Genomic DNA, 15,688 nt, shown 5'->3' with positions numbered 1-15,688 from the left:
TCCCGGAAACAATCTTGCCGCTCGATCTGCTATGCGATCGTCCATCATCTGCGGTATTGCATTGAAAACCTCAGTTACCGTTCTCATTAAGTCCTGCACGGAACGTTCGAGGTCTTCCAATCGATCGTCTCGGGTCTCCCCCCTTCCCGATCTCGTATCCCGGTCTCGTCCACTCGGTCGTTCGTCCGGCCAGAAGTCATCCTCGATCCGATAATTTTCTGCCGGGCAACTCCGGGGTCTTTCGGGATACAATCCTGATTCAAAAAGACTTTCCCGGAGTCCACTCCCACGATGAGCAAACGTCGCTTTCGTGCCCTGAGTATCAAACCTAGTCCAATCCTCCGAGGCTCTCATCTCCCGTTTCCCCCATTGCGACGGGGTAGGAGGTGGCCAGGGAAGAGTCTCGTGCCGCGGGATCGTTCCCCCGACGGCACCATCGGTCGGCATCGAGCCCGATGTCGAGGCGGTGACTGGGATGGCTCCTCGGTCCCCCGCCGAAATTGGAGGTTTCCCTTCGGCCCCGCTCATGACAGGCGTCAGACTCGGGGTGAGGGGGAAAGGTAGGTTTCCTAACAAAATGTTAGATCCCAAATCAGGAGAATAGATCCACGTTCAAAAAGAAGCAAGATTTATTTCCAAAGCATGGTTGATCATGAACATACAGAGATTGTTAGGAATAACTACAATACCCAGGGAAGGTGTATTAAAGGAACTTCAAACAAGGTTTAAACCAATGAACTCATTTCCCTCGTTAGGGTACAGATTAGAAAAGGCGCGAAGCAGCCTGAGAACAGCAACGGCCAGTTCCATAAACACAAGTTGAGTTCACACGGGAAACCTAAACAAGCCAGAGCGTAAAGACACAATACCCCATCACACCAGCTGGAGAACCTTGGCAGTTACAGATGCCCAACATGAAAAGAATAACAACTACAGGAGTGAGGGAGGGGCGGGGATGAGAAAGGGACGAGACCTATCCCAAGGAAATGGCAGCTCGCTGACACTATCTAGAGTTCGGTTGTAATTCTGGCAGTCTCCAGGTCCCACTTGGAGGTTGGCAACCCTAGGCTTGGCAGCTAGGATTGCCAGGTCCCCCCTGGCCATTGGTGGTGGATTGGGGGGGGTAAGGCTGCCAGATCCAGGCTAGGAAATTCCTGGAGATTTGGGGGTGGACGCTGGTGAGGACAGGGACCTCAGTGAGGTACAGTGCCACAGAGTCCACCCTCCAAAGCATCCATTTTCTCCATGGGAAGTGATCTCTGTAGTCTGGAGATGAGCAGTAATTCCAGGGGATCCCCAGGTCCCACCTGGAGGCTGGCATTCCTAGGCAGCACCCTGATTTGCATGACTCAACCAGGCCTGACTGCTTGCTACTATTCAACAGCAGCCACCCTATGAAAGCCCATGTGGTGCATCAGTTAAAGCTTCAAAGTAGGGTCTGCAAGACCCAGGTTCAGATCCCCATCTTGCGGTGGAAGCTGACTGGGTGATTGTGGACCAGTTACACACTTTCAGCCTAACCAAGCTCACAGGGTTGTTGTGTAGATAAAAAGGAGGAGAGAATGATGGAAGCTGCTTTGGTCCCCACTGTGGAGGAGGAGGTTGGGGGGGGGGTCTGGAGCTGGAAAGCTGAAGACAGATAAAGGTAGGTTGGCTGTTGGGTGGGAAGGAAATAGGTTGCCAAATCCAGGTTGGGAAATTCCTGGACATTTGAGAGGTAGAACTTAGGGAGGGTGGGATTTGAGGAGGGGAGGAACTTCAGACCGTTATAATGCCATCGACTCCACCCCCAAAACAGCCATTTCCTCCATGAGAATTACCATTGCCAGACTCCAGGTGAGGGCTGGAGATTACCCAGAATTACAACTGCTGTCCAGGTGACAAAGATCAGTTCCCCTGGATAAAAGTGGCTTCTTTGGAGGGTTGAGTCTATGGCATTATAACCTGCTGAGGCTGCTTCCCTCCCCAAGCCTCACTGTCCCATGGCTCCACCCCCAAATCTCCAGTCTCCTTTTGTAATTCTGTGCCAATCATCAGTGCAGGCTCCAGTATGACTTTGAATGGCCTAATAATGCCTACTGGTTTCTCCTGCCAGACCGTCTACCAGAACTACCAGCGCATTAAAATCCAGGAAAGCCCTGGGAAAGTGGCAGCTGGCCGGCTTCCTCGCTCCAAGGATGCCATTTTGCTTGCTGACCTGGTGGACAGCTGCAAGCCAGGAGATGAGATCGTAAGTATTGTGTCCTGAAGACAGAAAGGCAGGAAAGATCACGAACAAAACGTTGATCCCATTCATAGCATTTAAGAAAGGGGTCATTATGGAAAGGAACGTAGCTTCTGAAAGAGGTGTACATCTTTCTCAAGTTTCTTAGGCTGAGATTCAGGAGTCTGTTGTTTTTGTGTGTGGGGGGGGGTTTCGCCTATGTAGCTGAAATTAAAAGCTGTAGTCAGCTTGCACATCCATTTTTTTTTTCTGCATGGAAGATCACCCTCAGACTAGGAATTGCTGGCTACTGACCAGGCATCAGTTTATAGGCTCCATGTAAATGAAGGCAGGCTCCTAGCATGCTGTATATCTTCAGTGAGCTGAAGTTTATTGCTTGGAGGATAAACTCCATAGCAATGTAATGGATGAGAATGAAGTATTTTACGGGAATTTTTGCTGTTCATGCAAAGGTTAGTTCTAGGAGCTAGTTGTTCAGGGTTGTTGTATGCTAGTTTTGCAGATGTTGCATTCTGCAACCATTATCAAAAAATGAGTCTTTAAGACTGTTACAGAAAGCAATGGCATTCACACAGTTCGTAGATTAAGAGTCCCTCTTGACAAATTAATCTTATAAACCCCATTTAATAAATAGGCCTTACTGTAACTACCATAAACAACTTGTTGGCAACTTGTTCCCTGAACAGCTCTGTCACGTACATGGCATAATGGAATCCACTTCGATTCATGTTCCTGTAGTGTTGTGTGCTGATGGTTTCTGCAGTTCTCTAAATGACTGGGAATTTCCCTAGTTAACTGTAACTTTGCAATGTCCCTTTTCCTCTGCCTTCCAGGAGCTTACTGGAATCTACAATAACAATTATGACGGTTCCTTGAATACAGCCAATGGATTTCCAGTGTTTGCCACAGTGATTCTGGCCAATCACATTGCAAAGAAGGATGACAAGGTAGCAGTTGGGGAGCTCACGGATGAGGACATGAAGGTCATCGTAGGCCTCTCCAAGGATGAGCAGATCGGAGAGAAAGTGAGTGTGGTTCCAAAGTTCTGCCACCGGGCTGACTGTCTGAAACTAGGGCAAGGAGTCGCGTGTCCAGAACGGAAGAGAAAGAGAGTTTCTTCCTGATCTTGGTACCCCAACTGGGAGTAGCAGCTTCTGCTGTCAAAAAAACATTTTATAAAATCAAAGCAAGTGTGCTTTAAGATGTGTGTCGCATTTTTATCCGTCACCTCTTCCAAAGGTAGCATACTTGTTTAAAGAGCCTGCTCCTTGAGCCAGGCACATCCATGTGATCCCACTATCATTGGTATACGAGACACATTGTGGGAGCAAATAAATTGTTTTCCGTGGCGTTGGCCACCCGGTTCCTATATAGTCTCTAAGCCGTTAAGGGGGGACTCTTGGTGTTGATCAGAAGCTGGGCGTGTTATTTATTTATTTATTTTGATTTATATCCTGCCTTGCCTGCGGGGATATATTTGGTTCTTGTAAGTAAGAACTTGATTCTGGGTGGTTTGGAGGGAGGATCTGGGGGGGCTCCCCAGGGAAGGACTGCTTCTGAGGCTGTGTTATGGTATCTTACCTTTAGCTTTGCACACACTGAGGTTGGCACAGTGTGATGTTACCAGACCTGCTTTTTCCCCCTAGCACATATGTGTGCTCTCGGCCACAGTCTCCCCTTGCAGGTGGAGCAAACAGACTTGCATCTTTTAAGGGTGGCAAGCAGCTTTCCATTGCAGTTTGCCTATCTTGCATGTAAAGTGTACCGTGCTAGCCATTCTGCATCATGGGTGACCTACCTGCTGGTTTTACTTCCAGATCTTTGCTAGCATTGCTCCTTCCATTTATGGACATGAAGACATCAAAAGGGGCCTGGCCCTAGCCCTGTTTGGAGGAGAACCTAAAAACCCAGGTGAGTGAAAGTACTAGTTCTCAAAAGACGCTGCGAGTCAGCACTGGTATTACATGGATCCCCTGAGTTGCTTACAGTGACGCAGTGCTGAGGTTATATACCATCCTCAGAGACCGTCTTGTTTGTATGGAGCACTTTATCTGTTTTGCTGTGATGTAATAGTTTTTACTGTTTTATAATGTTTTATGTATGGGCTTTTGCCCCTGTATAAGCCGCCCTGAGCCCGTTCGTGGGGAGGGCGGGGTAAAAATGCAAATAAATAAATAAAATAAATATTGCATTGCAGAGAATGCTTGAGCCACAGTCGCTTGCAAAGATCAGGTACCTGCAGCCTTCATTTTTGTACAGTTCCATGTCTCTCACTTCAGGGAGGGGGAGTTGTCTGGATGTCACACAAGAGACAGACAACCGGGTCTTCTCTCCCCACCACATTGAAACATATGAAGCTGTCCTTAAATCCCCAGATTTTGCATTAAGAAACCAGCTGGCCACTTACAGTGCCATCCTAAACAGAGTTACACCCTTCTAAGTCTGTAGACTTCAGTAAATATAGAAATCCGCATAGCATGACACTTATAAGTGATTCATTCTCTTTTCCCTCAGTACACCCAGCTGCATCTCTCAGTTGGTGTTGTAGGATCTTTCGGTATGATGCTGGACTCTTCAGCCTGAAGAGAAAAGATAATGGACTTTGGGAACAGTGGGAAGACAGACATCAATAGTATAAAATTCTGCATTCAGTTTATCGCTCACATGAACTAATAATGTATTCAGTACCTTATTTTTCCACTTGAGGGCAGCACCAGCATTTAAAGTTTGCTCCCCCCCCCCCCAAATAATTTTTTTGTCCAATCTGCTTCAGGTGGAAAGCATAAAGTCCGTGGTGACATCAACGTTTTGCTTTGTGGGGATCCCGGAACAGCCAAGTCTCAGTTCCTGAAATATGTTGAAAAAGTGTCCAGCAGAGCGATCTTTACCACCGGCCAGGGTGCTTCTGCTGTTGGTCTGACCGCTTATGTTCAGAGGCACCCGGTGAGCAAGGAGTGGACCCTGGAGGCAGGCGCCCTGGTGCTGGCAGACAGAGGGATTTGCTTAATAGATGAGTTTGACAAGGTGAGTTTGGATTGGGGCACACAACAGAGCTGAATAATAGCAGAGCCCAGATTGCTCTACTGCGATCGTTCTGAACTTGACAGCTGAGAGGTAAAGGAAAGAGTGAGCGATGGCGGCCTTTGTACCTTAAGGGTTAACCTGCCTGGGAAACTGCCATAAAGTAGGGTGCAGCTTTGGACGTGGAAACAGCTGTGCCGAGCATGGGTGGATCAATAACGCTAGCCAGCACTAACTGTAGTGTCCAAAGAAGTCAGTTTGCTGCTTTCTGTCCTTGAAGATCCCGAAACAAACCCATAGCCAGGCACATTAGTGTGGGAACTTCTGCTGGTGTCTCTTTGGCAGAGCAGTAGCCGTGTTAAGGGAAGGTCCTTTGAAACGCACACCACCCTTAGCCTCTGCATAATCAGGTGTGTGAGCCCTCCCTCAGCCAGGAGGTGCCTGAATGCCTTTGTGATCCCTCAGATGAATGATCAGGACAGAACCAGCATCCACGAAGCCATGGAGCAGCAGAGCATCTCCATCTCAAAGGCGGGCATCGTCACATCTTTGCAAGCGCGCTGCACTGTTATGGCCGCTGCCAACCCCATAGGTATGTACTGGTGGATCATGACAGTAAAAAGCATTTGCTCCTTTGCGCTTAATAGGAACAGTCACACTGTTGCTTTTCTCTGCTCCCTGTTAGCAGGTCTGGGGGAATTCCTCCTTTGCCTGTAATAAAGAAAGAAGAACCAGGGCTAATGCAGAAGGGAAGCTGCGTGCAGTATTGGGAAGCCTGCATTCAGCAGCTGTTTTGAAACGAGTTTTTCCTTCTCACTTTAGGTGGCCGCTATGATCCCTCCTTGACTTTCTCAGAAAACGTTGATCTGACGGAGCCCATCATCTCTCGATTTGATATCCTGTGCGTCGTCAGGGACACCGTGGATCCTGTTCAGGTATGTGACTTGGCCAGAGGTTTCTGACCTGACCGAGATGTAAGTTTATTCATGAGCTTCCCTCTTGCACAGCACAGGACAAGAAAGGCAGGGAGGGGGAGTTTGGCGGTGTGGCCATGCAGGCAGTGTGGCCATGCAGGGGTCGGGCTGGTCAGGCCTGGGTTACGAGGTCCACTCAAGAGGTGACCTTCCCTGTGTAATGTTGGGCTGGTCACACACTCTCGGCATAAACTGCCTTGCAAGGTTGTTGTGAGTATAAACTAAAGAGGGGGATCCTGTTTGCCACACTGAGATACGTGGAGGAAAGGCAGGGTCAAATTGTAAGTGATACATGGAGACTGCACCCTGACATTTATTTATTTATTTATTAGATTTTTATCCCGCCCTCCCGCCAAAGCGACTCAGGGCGGCTTACAACAATTAAAAACCAGTAAAGATTGATACAGTACATCTAAAAACAGTCAATAAAACATGGCTGGTATTGTCATCTGAGAGCTATCTAGTCATGTGTGCTGCTGTAGAGCCAGTTTGGTGTAGTGCTTAGGAGCGTGCTCTAATCTGGGAGAACCGGGTTTGATTCCTCACTACTCCACATGCAGCTGCTGGCGTGACCGTGGGTCAGTCACAAGTTCTTTCAGAGCTGTTCTCTCAAGAGCAGTTCTCAGGAGAACTCTCTCAGCCCCACCTACCTCACAGGGTGTCTGTTGTGGGGAGGGGAAGGGAAAGGAGATTGTAAGCCGCTCTGAGACTCCTTCAGGTAGTGAAGGGCGGGTTATAAATCCAATATCCTACATAAGAGAAGCCAATGTTGGATCAGGCCAATGGCCCATCTGGTCTAACACTCTGTCACACACAGTGGCCAAAAATACCAGGTGCCATCAAGAGGTCCAGCAGTGGGGCCAAGACACTAGAAGTCCTCCCACTGTTGCTCCCCCCCCCCAGGCACCAAGAATACAGAACATCACTTGCCCTGGACTGAGACTTCCTATCCATACCTTGTGGCTCCTCCTCTTCCTCTCCTTCTCTCCCTCCCCCGCCCAATTGCACTTGGGAATAACTCCTGCTAAGATGTTCATAGATTTTCAGCCTGGTGTTTCTCTCTCCCCATATGCTTATCTAATTCCCTTTTGAAGCTGTCCATGCTTGTAGCCGCCACCACTTCCTGTGGCAGTGAATTCCATGTGTTAATCACTCTTTGGGTGAAGAAGTACTTCCTTTTATCCGTTCTAACCCGACCGCTCAGCAATTTCATGGAGTGCCCACGGGTTCTTGTATTGTGAGAAAGGGAGAAAAGTACCTCTTTCTTTACCTGCTCTTTCCCATGCATAATCTTATAAACCTCGATCATGTCACCCCTCAGTCGTCTTTTCTCCAAGCTAAAGAGCCCTAAGCGCTTTAACCTTTCCTCATAGGGAAAGTGTTCCAACCCTTTTATCTTTTGAGTTGCCCTTTTCTGCACTTTTTCCAAAGCTATAATATCCTTTTTAAGGTGTGGTGACCAGAATTGCACACAGTATTCCAAATGAGGTCTCACCATTGATTTATATAGGGGCATTATTATATTGGCTGATCTGTTTTCAATACCCTTCCTAATAATCCCCAGCATAGCATTGGCCTTCTTTATTGCAGTCACACACTGTCTCGACATTTTCAGTGAGTTATCCACTACAACTCCAAGATCTCTCTCTTGCTCAGTCTCTGCCAGTTCAGACCCCATCAACGTGTATTTATATTTAGGATTTTTGGCTCCAATGTGCATCACCTTGCACTTGGCCACATTGAACCCCATTTGCCATGTTGACGCCCACTCGCCCATCTTTGACGTACCTCAGTTCTGTAACTTCAGCAGCTGTTCTCTTTCCTGAATCCCGTTGCAGGATGAGATGCTGGCTCGGTTTGTGGTTGGCAGTCACATCAAGCATCACCCCAGCAACAAGGATGTTGTGAGTGGAGACTCTCAAGAGATTATTCTTCCTAATACTTACGGCGTGGAACCCATACCTCAGGAGGTCCTGAAGAAATACATAATCTATGCCAAGGAGAAAGTCCATCCCAAACTCAACCAGATGGACCAGGACAAAGTGGCCAGAATGTACAGTGAACTCCGGAAAGAATCAATGGTAAAGCGACTACTGCGGGGAGTAGGATTTGAGGCAGTGGGGGGGGGGGTCAGGGGTCTTTGTAGGTCTTGCAGTACCTGAATTAACTAGAGATGCCAGGAACTCAACTGAGGATCTTTTATACATGCCAAGCATATACCGTACCACTGAGCTATACCACTCTTGCCTCATAAGTGGAACAAATAGAGCTGTTGCCTCCATATCAGCCTGGAGCTTATTTAAAGAGTTCATTTACCAATTGAGCCGGCAGGCCTGAGAATCGATTGCCTTCTTGGCATTGCTTGCTGTCTGCCAGCAGATGGCGCTCTCTCCCTAGTTCTTGGCATAGTTCGATTCTTAAACGTTCTCCAGTCTCCTGTGGACTATGTATCTTGCTGCTGCTAGTTTTATTAGGTTTTTTACACACTACTTTTGGAAGTGTAAGCCTAAAAAGCAGCAAATGCAACATAGGGAGGAAAACTCTGTGCTTTGGGATCATCCCGCTCTTTCTTTAGGCGACCGGAAGTATCCCCATCACAGTGCGCCACATTGAATCCATGATCCGAATGGCCGAGGCCCATGCCCGCATGCACCTGCGGGATTACGTGATGGAGGACGATGTCAACATGGCCATCCGAGTCATGCTGGAGAGTTTCATTGACACACAGAAGTTCAGCGTTATGAGGAGTATGCGGAAGGTATGTGGGAGTGGTTTTCTGTTAGTTGCCTCGATTTGGGCCCCTTTCAAAACATGTGGGAACAGAACAAAATTCCCATGTGCACAACGAGGGGTCCATTTTTCCTGATTTCCCCCCTTCTGTACTAGATCTCCATTCCCCTCCCTGCTGTTCTTGAGAGTCTCCCATCCCTCAGGAGCAGCACTTGGACGGTGTTTTGGGCTGCAGGAAGAGGGAGACCATGGAAACTTTACATAGGGATACAGCCCAGTGCCCATCATTACCAGAACTTTCATCTCGGAAGACTGGGAGCCAAGGCCTGACCCTAAATGTTCAGGTGTCCTAACTAAGGGTCCATCTCTTTGTACATTATACATGCATATAATCCATACTGAATGGCTGAGTTGGGTGGGATGAAGACATTTAAAGTATTCTGAAACATTGTGTTTGGAATCCTCTATATATTTCAGCAAAGCTCTAAAAATAGCTTAGTCCTGTGAGACAGGAGTAAGAGATCCTGCTCAGAGGTTGAAAAGGAAGTTTTTTTCTTTCTGTCAGTTAGGACCCTGCCCATTTTAACATTGTTTTTGGTAGCATAAGTGGATGAGGGGGGAAAGGGCCAAGAGTCTTACTGAAGAGTCCTGCCATGCTGGTGGGTGCAGCAGAATATTCCAGAAGGATGGAGTGGATTGTAATCTGGAGCACTCCTGACTGACAGAATGGTTTCAGTGTGGGGAAGAAGATATTATAGAATAAACTGAAAATCTGTTTCACAGAGTTCAAATGATGGGGCAGGCCTTTTCTGTTTAAAATCATACTTTCAGTGTTTGTTTTTATCCATTCGTATCTGTTTTACATAGGACTGCTAAACTCGCTGAAACCATTGCCCTTCCAGTTCTTAACAGAACACTAAGCAATCTTATTCACTAACGTCAGATGTTGTCCTTGAGCTTGTGTTCATGCATTTATGTGAATGTTGACTTCCCTCAGAAAGTAGATGGGATGCCAGCCTCCAGATGGGCTGTCATTCTTTCTTAATTCCTCAGTGCTAGCCATCTTGGGAAAGCCCAGTTTTGCTTCTTCATAGAGGGGCTCATCTGTGATGGTCTGGAGATGAATAATGGCTTGGTGGCACATGGCTGTTCCCTCAGCTTTGAAGCAGAGATTGAGTTGACTTAGGGGGTGTCAGAATGTACTTTATCTTTTCTTTTCTAAATTTCACTGGTGATGGTGAGCCTCCCAACTTTGCTTTCTACTCTCCCCACAGACTTTTGCTCGGTACCTTGCCTTCAGGCAGGATAACAATGAGCTATTGCTGTTCATTTTGAAACAGCTGGTCTCAGAACAGGTGATGTATCAGAGAAATCGTTATGGGGCTCAGCAGGATACCATTGAGGTTCCAGAGAAAGACCTGGTTGACAAGGTACAGGATTTCTCCTTTTTCATTTGTGTGTTACATGTTAAGAGTCTGAACCTTACGGATTCTAAGCCTTTCCAGGTTTCCCCTTCTGACCTGAGGGGATGTTGGTGTTAGTTGGCATGTACTAAAGGGAAACTTGAGCTCCTAGAAGTGGGCGAGGGGTTCTTTGCCCTAGCTTTTTTCCCTCAGTCTTTATGTACATAGGCCTAGAATTGAAGTATTAGTGGAAAGAGAGCTAAATATGCATAGACAAGAAAGATACAGCGCTAGCTACAAGGATACAGCATTCATTTGGTAGCCATGAGAGGGGGCACTCTTTGAAACATTAAGTCTATATGGGTAACAGTGAATCCTTCTGTCTGCCACTGGTTGTTCAAATGAGAAGTCTTCCAGTTCAGCTGTTGTGTTCCAGGACAACAGGTGAGGGAAGTTTGCAGTAACTCTCTAGGAACAGAACAAAGTTAGAGTCCAGGGGCACCAACAAAGTTTTAGTCAAGGTATGAGCGTTCGTGTGCATGCACACACTTCCTCAAATACATTGAAATGGAAGTTAACCGTTCATATACAGAGCCAGATGCCGCTACATAGGTGAACAGTAAATTAGCATACAACCTGGATCTATCTCTAGGAATAGGTTAGACTTTTCCCCATCAACTCGGTGGCTAAAAAATTAAGGTTTGGGGGGATTCTAACAATGGCAGCTTTTCAGTCACTGATAGCTGACTTTGTTTTATTTGTTTTTTTTTCTTTTTGAAGAATCATGTGCTCTCCAGAGAACGAGGCAGTTTTGTTTATTTTTAAGCAGCACTTAATTAGAAGCTCTTATAGACACATCTTTTCTATACGATATCTTATTCCTGTCTTTGTTTCAGATTTTGTTAAGTCTGTGGGTAAGGTTGCCAGGTCCCTCCTGGCAACCGGTGGGGATGGGGGGGGACTTTCCAGGAGTAGGAGGGAGGTCCAGCTGATGTGCAGCGACATGCCTGTGTCACTGCCAACATGAACTGGAAATGATGTCAGGGTAACATTCTGGTATTCTGGCAAAAACTCTATGATAAATTTGGCTTCTACCATAGAGTTTTGTCCAAATACCAGCGTGTCTCCCCGACATGATGGCATCACTTCTGGCTCACGTGGGCAGGCACATAGACACATCGCTGCATGTTGGCTGGGCCTCCCTCTTTTCAAGGTAAATTCTCCCTGCTGGCCAGCTGACGGGTGGTGGGGTAGGCTCGTAGCTACAGTGGGCATCTTGGGGCTAGGGCCCCTGACTTACTGGGAAGGCCTCATGACTTCCCATCCAGCTCAGGGCCCCCAAAGTGGCGAGTGTGGGGAAGGAGCTGGGTATTCCTGCACAGCTGTTTGGTGTGAAGGGCTGGCTACGGTGACAGCGTAGAGCCCGACAGCACCTATTTCCCCCAGAAAAATCTATTTAACTTTAATTAAATTACCTTTAATTCGATTAGCCAGTGCCCCCTAAGAAACTGAAATGCCCCCCGACTACGGGCCTGGGTGGGGGACCCCTACCTCCACCAGGGGGTCTGGCAACCCCATCTGTGAGAGAGCTGCAGTGGGTGTGTAGGATGCTCCCCCCCTTTTTTCCCCCAGGACTGGACTAATTAAGCAACTATTCTACATTTGCAATGCCATCCCAAGCAGAGTTACATCCTTAAAAGCCCATTGACTTTAATGGATTTACAAGGGTGTAACTCTGATTAGGACGGCACTGTTGATTCTCCCCACGGCCAACTTCAGCCAGGTACATCCCCCTGGCTTTGTTTGTACAGGTGCCTGTTTAATTAAAAAGTGTACTTGACTGCCTCTTAATGGTTGTTGAATCCAGTAATGGTAAGAACATGAGAAGAGGCAAATGCCAAGCCGGTACGGTTCCTGCTGTAGCCCAGCCAGTGTTTCTGCCTGTATTTTGTGCTAGCGAGAGAAACCAGCCTTGGGGGTTTTACCTTCTGTCTCTTCCCTTTCCTCCCAGGCTCGCCAGATCAACATCCACAACCTTTCTGCCTTCTATGACAGTGAGCTGTTCAAGATGAACAGGTTCAGCCGGGATGTGAAGCGGAAGCTGATTCTGCAGGCATTCTGAAGGTCATGAATTCCTGAGTAGCTGCAGAGAAATGACCATGTGGAACTGTGCCTCGCATAGCGATGCAGTGGAAAAACAAAACCAACCACTTTAGGAACCTGCAAGGAAGATCTAGAAACTCTGCTGTGCTGAAGGACTTGTGCATAGAATAAATAGAATGGCCCTGAGTGTTTCATGCCCAGCATTCCTGTGCTTCATGCTAGCTGAGGTTGTTGGATAAAAAACCCCCAAGGAATACTTTCTGCTGGCTCCAGGTTTGAAACTTGCCCTGATTATGATGGGGGGGGGGGGGGGGGGAGATATTGTCAGAGCTGCGTTTTAGATCCGTTTATTCTTTCTGTAATTCAGTAGCTTTGGATAGCCTGAACAGGCAAAGGGAAAGGAAGCACGAGTGAATTGTGTTTCCTTTCCTCATGCTTAGGAAGTCCAAACTGAGCCCACATGTTTTCCTCTTGGAAGATGTGCTTGTTTGCTCCTGATAATGAGACAGCTCATGCATCTTCCACACAGTCGTAATGTGGGGACTTGGCTTCAGGCGTTTGAAACTGGCATGGAGAACACTTCCTGTGCTTGCTTTGAATGCCAAAAGCTGTTCACAAGTCCTGTGTCACTGAGTCATAGGCTGCTTAGTGGTTCACGTGCTGTTGAGTGAAAGGTTGACATGGCCTCTTTGCTAGTTGATAGAAACTAGCTTTCTTTTCTAAAGACTGCACTAGCTTTTTGTTTTTGTTATTTTGTTAATGCTGTGCTGTTGTGTGTCCAGTCCAGCAGAAAAGAGAGAGGTTTGGTAAATTTTTAACATGGAAAAATAAAAGTTCAGTTTTTTAAACATGAGTGCCTTTAAAATGCTCGTCTGCAAATAAACACAATGGCATTGTATAGATCCTATACTCCTTCTCTGTGAGTATGTAAGAGGGGGGGAAGGTATTGGCGTCCGAAGCCTTCACTGAAGGCATGGGTAAGTTACGTGCTATGTCCTCTTTGATGCAGGAAGGGCAGGATATAAATCAAAATAAATAATAAAAATGGGGGGGAGGTTCTAGTTTGTCACCTGACCCGGAGACCCCAGACTAGCCTGATCTCATCAGAGCTCAGAAGCTAAGGACGGTTGGCCTTGGTCACTCTCTGGATGGGAGGCCACCACGGAATACCAGGTTTACTACACAAGGGCAGACAATGGCAAACCATCTCCGAATGTCTCCTGCCTTGAAAACCCCAAGGGGTTGCCATAAGTCAGCTGTGACTTATTGGCAAAAAAAAATGTTTCTAAATTGAGAGTTGGGCAGTTGCACGGTCTGGTGCAGAGAGTTCTCTCCTGCGCTTTTAGACAAATCACTTACGTTCCCATTAGGCCTGCCTGTATGACCAGGTCAAAGTCTCTCATCGTCTCTTCAAAACCTGGCTTAGGGGCAAAGGTGGCCAAAGTCTGTTCGTGAGCAATCAGCTGCCTCGTACTAATTCCAGCAGAACCTTTGCCAGGCTTCTTACGGTAGCAAGCATCTGGGCAGCAGAGATTAGTGACTTTTTTACATATGCATTTTAGGGTATTTTTTACTTCCAGTTGTTATTACTCTGCCAGTGATGATAAGTGGAGGATTAGACTCCGCTGCTTGTGGCCATGCTGCCGGCTATTTTATCTCCGCTTTCTCTTCCTCTTCTTTCCTCCCATCTCCTCTGCTATCAGCCAGCCCCTTTTTATTCCCTCCTCCATGCATGCTGCCGCTAAATCTCTTCTCAGAGCTTTCTTGATACTCCACAGTCCCCTCTGTTCTCTTCTGGCTTTTGCGAGTTAGTTCTTCTCATCCTAAATGTTCGCAATTCATACTGAACAAGTGGAGACCCGCAAGAAACTTGCAGGATGGTTATCCCATTCCTCACACCTTTGCTATCTCCCCTTTCCCCCTACCTCTCTCACACTATTTCTCCTTTCTGCCCCCCTTTTCTTTCTATCTCTCCTCCAAACATGTGACTTCCTCTTTCTTTCTGACCTGTCTTTGTTCTTTGTTCTTCTGCCTCCCCACCTCATCACTCTTTCTCTTTCTGCCCCCCACCCCATCACTCTCTCCTGCCCCCATCACTCTCCCAGCCTCCTGCTTGCTTCCTTTCCTCCCATAGCAGCAATGGCAGCTCTCCGGGAATCACAATGGATCTCCCAGCTACAGGGATCAATTCACCTTAGGGGTGCCAGTTCCAGGTTGGGGAATTCCTGGAGATTTGGGGGTGGAGCCGTGGGACAATGAGGCTTGGGGAGGGAAGCAGCCTCAGCAGGGTATGATGCCATAGACTCAACCCTCCAAAACAGCCACTTTTTCCGGGGGAACTGATCTCTGTCACCTGGACAGCAGTTGTAATTCTGGGTGATTTCCAGCCCTCACCTGGAGGCTGGCAATGTTAGTTCTTGTGGAGGAAATGGCTGTTTTGGAGGGTGGAGTCTATGGCATTATACCGGTCTGAAGTTTCTCCCCTCCTCAATTCCCACCCTCCCCAGGCTCCACCTCTCAAATGCCCAGGAATTTCCCAACCTGGAGTTGGCAACCTATTTCCTTCCCACCCAACAGCCAACCTACCTTTATCTGCCTTTAGCTTTCCAGCCTCCTTCTCCACAGCGGGGACCAAAGCAGCTTCCATTATTCTCTCCTCTTTATCTACACAACAACCCTGTGAGGTTGGTTAGGCTGAAAGTCTGTGACTGGTCCAAAATCACCCAGTCAGCTTCTACCACAAGATGGGGATCTGAACCTGGGTCTTGCAGACCCTACTTTGAAGCTCTGTTACATCACACTGGCTTTCATAGGGTGGCTGGCCTAGTTGAGTCATGCAAATCAGATGGTATCAATTCACCCAGAGGGTGCTGCCTAGGGGATGCCAGCCTCTAGGTGGGACCTGGGGATCCCCTGGAATTATTGCTCATCTCCAAACTACAGAGATCACTTCCCATGGAGAAACTGGATGCTTTGGAGGGTGGAGTCTGCTGGTGTACGGGGGGGGGGGGGGGGGGGGGGAGGGACCGGGCAACCCTAAACTGCTACCACGCCAACCTCCAAGTGGGACCTGGAGACACACACCCCCACCCCACCCCGGATTACAACTGAACTCTAGACAGCAGAGATCTGTCTCCCTGGAGAAAATGGCTGCTTTGGAGGACTCTGTGGCATTATAACCAGCTGAGGCCTCTCCCTTCCCCAAACACAGCCCTCCTTAAGACTCCACCATT

The 15,688-nt window shown here is 47.7% G+C and overlaps 1 protein-coding gene across 1 annotated transcript in view; it reads left to right on the top strand.

Moving 5' to 3' along the window:
- MCM2 (minichromosome maintenance complex component 2) overlaps positions 1–12,739 on the top strand; it is a 25,755-nt gene extending 13,016 nt beyond the window's left edge. The window contains exons 7-16 of the mRNA XM_015426081.1: positions 2,096–2,230; positions 3,058–3,249; positions 4,042–4,135; positions 4,998–5,248; positions 5,711–5,837; positions 6,068–6,180; positions 8,058–8,300; positions 8,795–8,977; positions 10,224–10,379; positions 12,364–12,739. Coding sequence (XP_015281567.1) covers positions 2,096–2,230; positions 3,058–3,249; positions 4,042–4,135; positions 4,998–5,248; positions 5,711–5,837; positions 6,068–6,180; positions 8,058–8,300; positions 8,795–8,977; positions 10,224–10,379; positions 12,364–12,474 — 1,605 coding nt within the window. The 3' untranslated portion in view covers positions 12,475–12,739. The remainder of the gene's footprint in view (positions 1–2,095; positions 2,231–3,057; positions 3,250–4,041; positions 4,136–4,997; positions 5,249–5,710; positions 5,838–6,067; positions 6,181–8,057; positions 8,301–8,794; positions 8,978–10,223; positions 10,380–12,363) is intronic.
- Positions 12,740–15,688: the final 2,949 nt, after the last annotated feature.

This window comes from Gekko japonicus, unplaced genomic scaffold, assembly GCF_001447785.1.
Source record: "Gekko japonicus isolate JY-2015 unplaced genomic scaffold, Gekko_japonicus_V1.1 scaffold69, whole genome shotgun sequence".
In the NCBI taxonomy this organism is placed as follows: domain Eukaryota; kingdom Metazoa; phylum Chordata; class Lepidosauria; order Squamata; family Gekkonidae; genus Gekko; species Gekko japonicus.
Note: the sequence above shows the minus strand (reverse complement) of the source record. Positions and strands in the feature narration are given on the sequence as shown.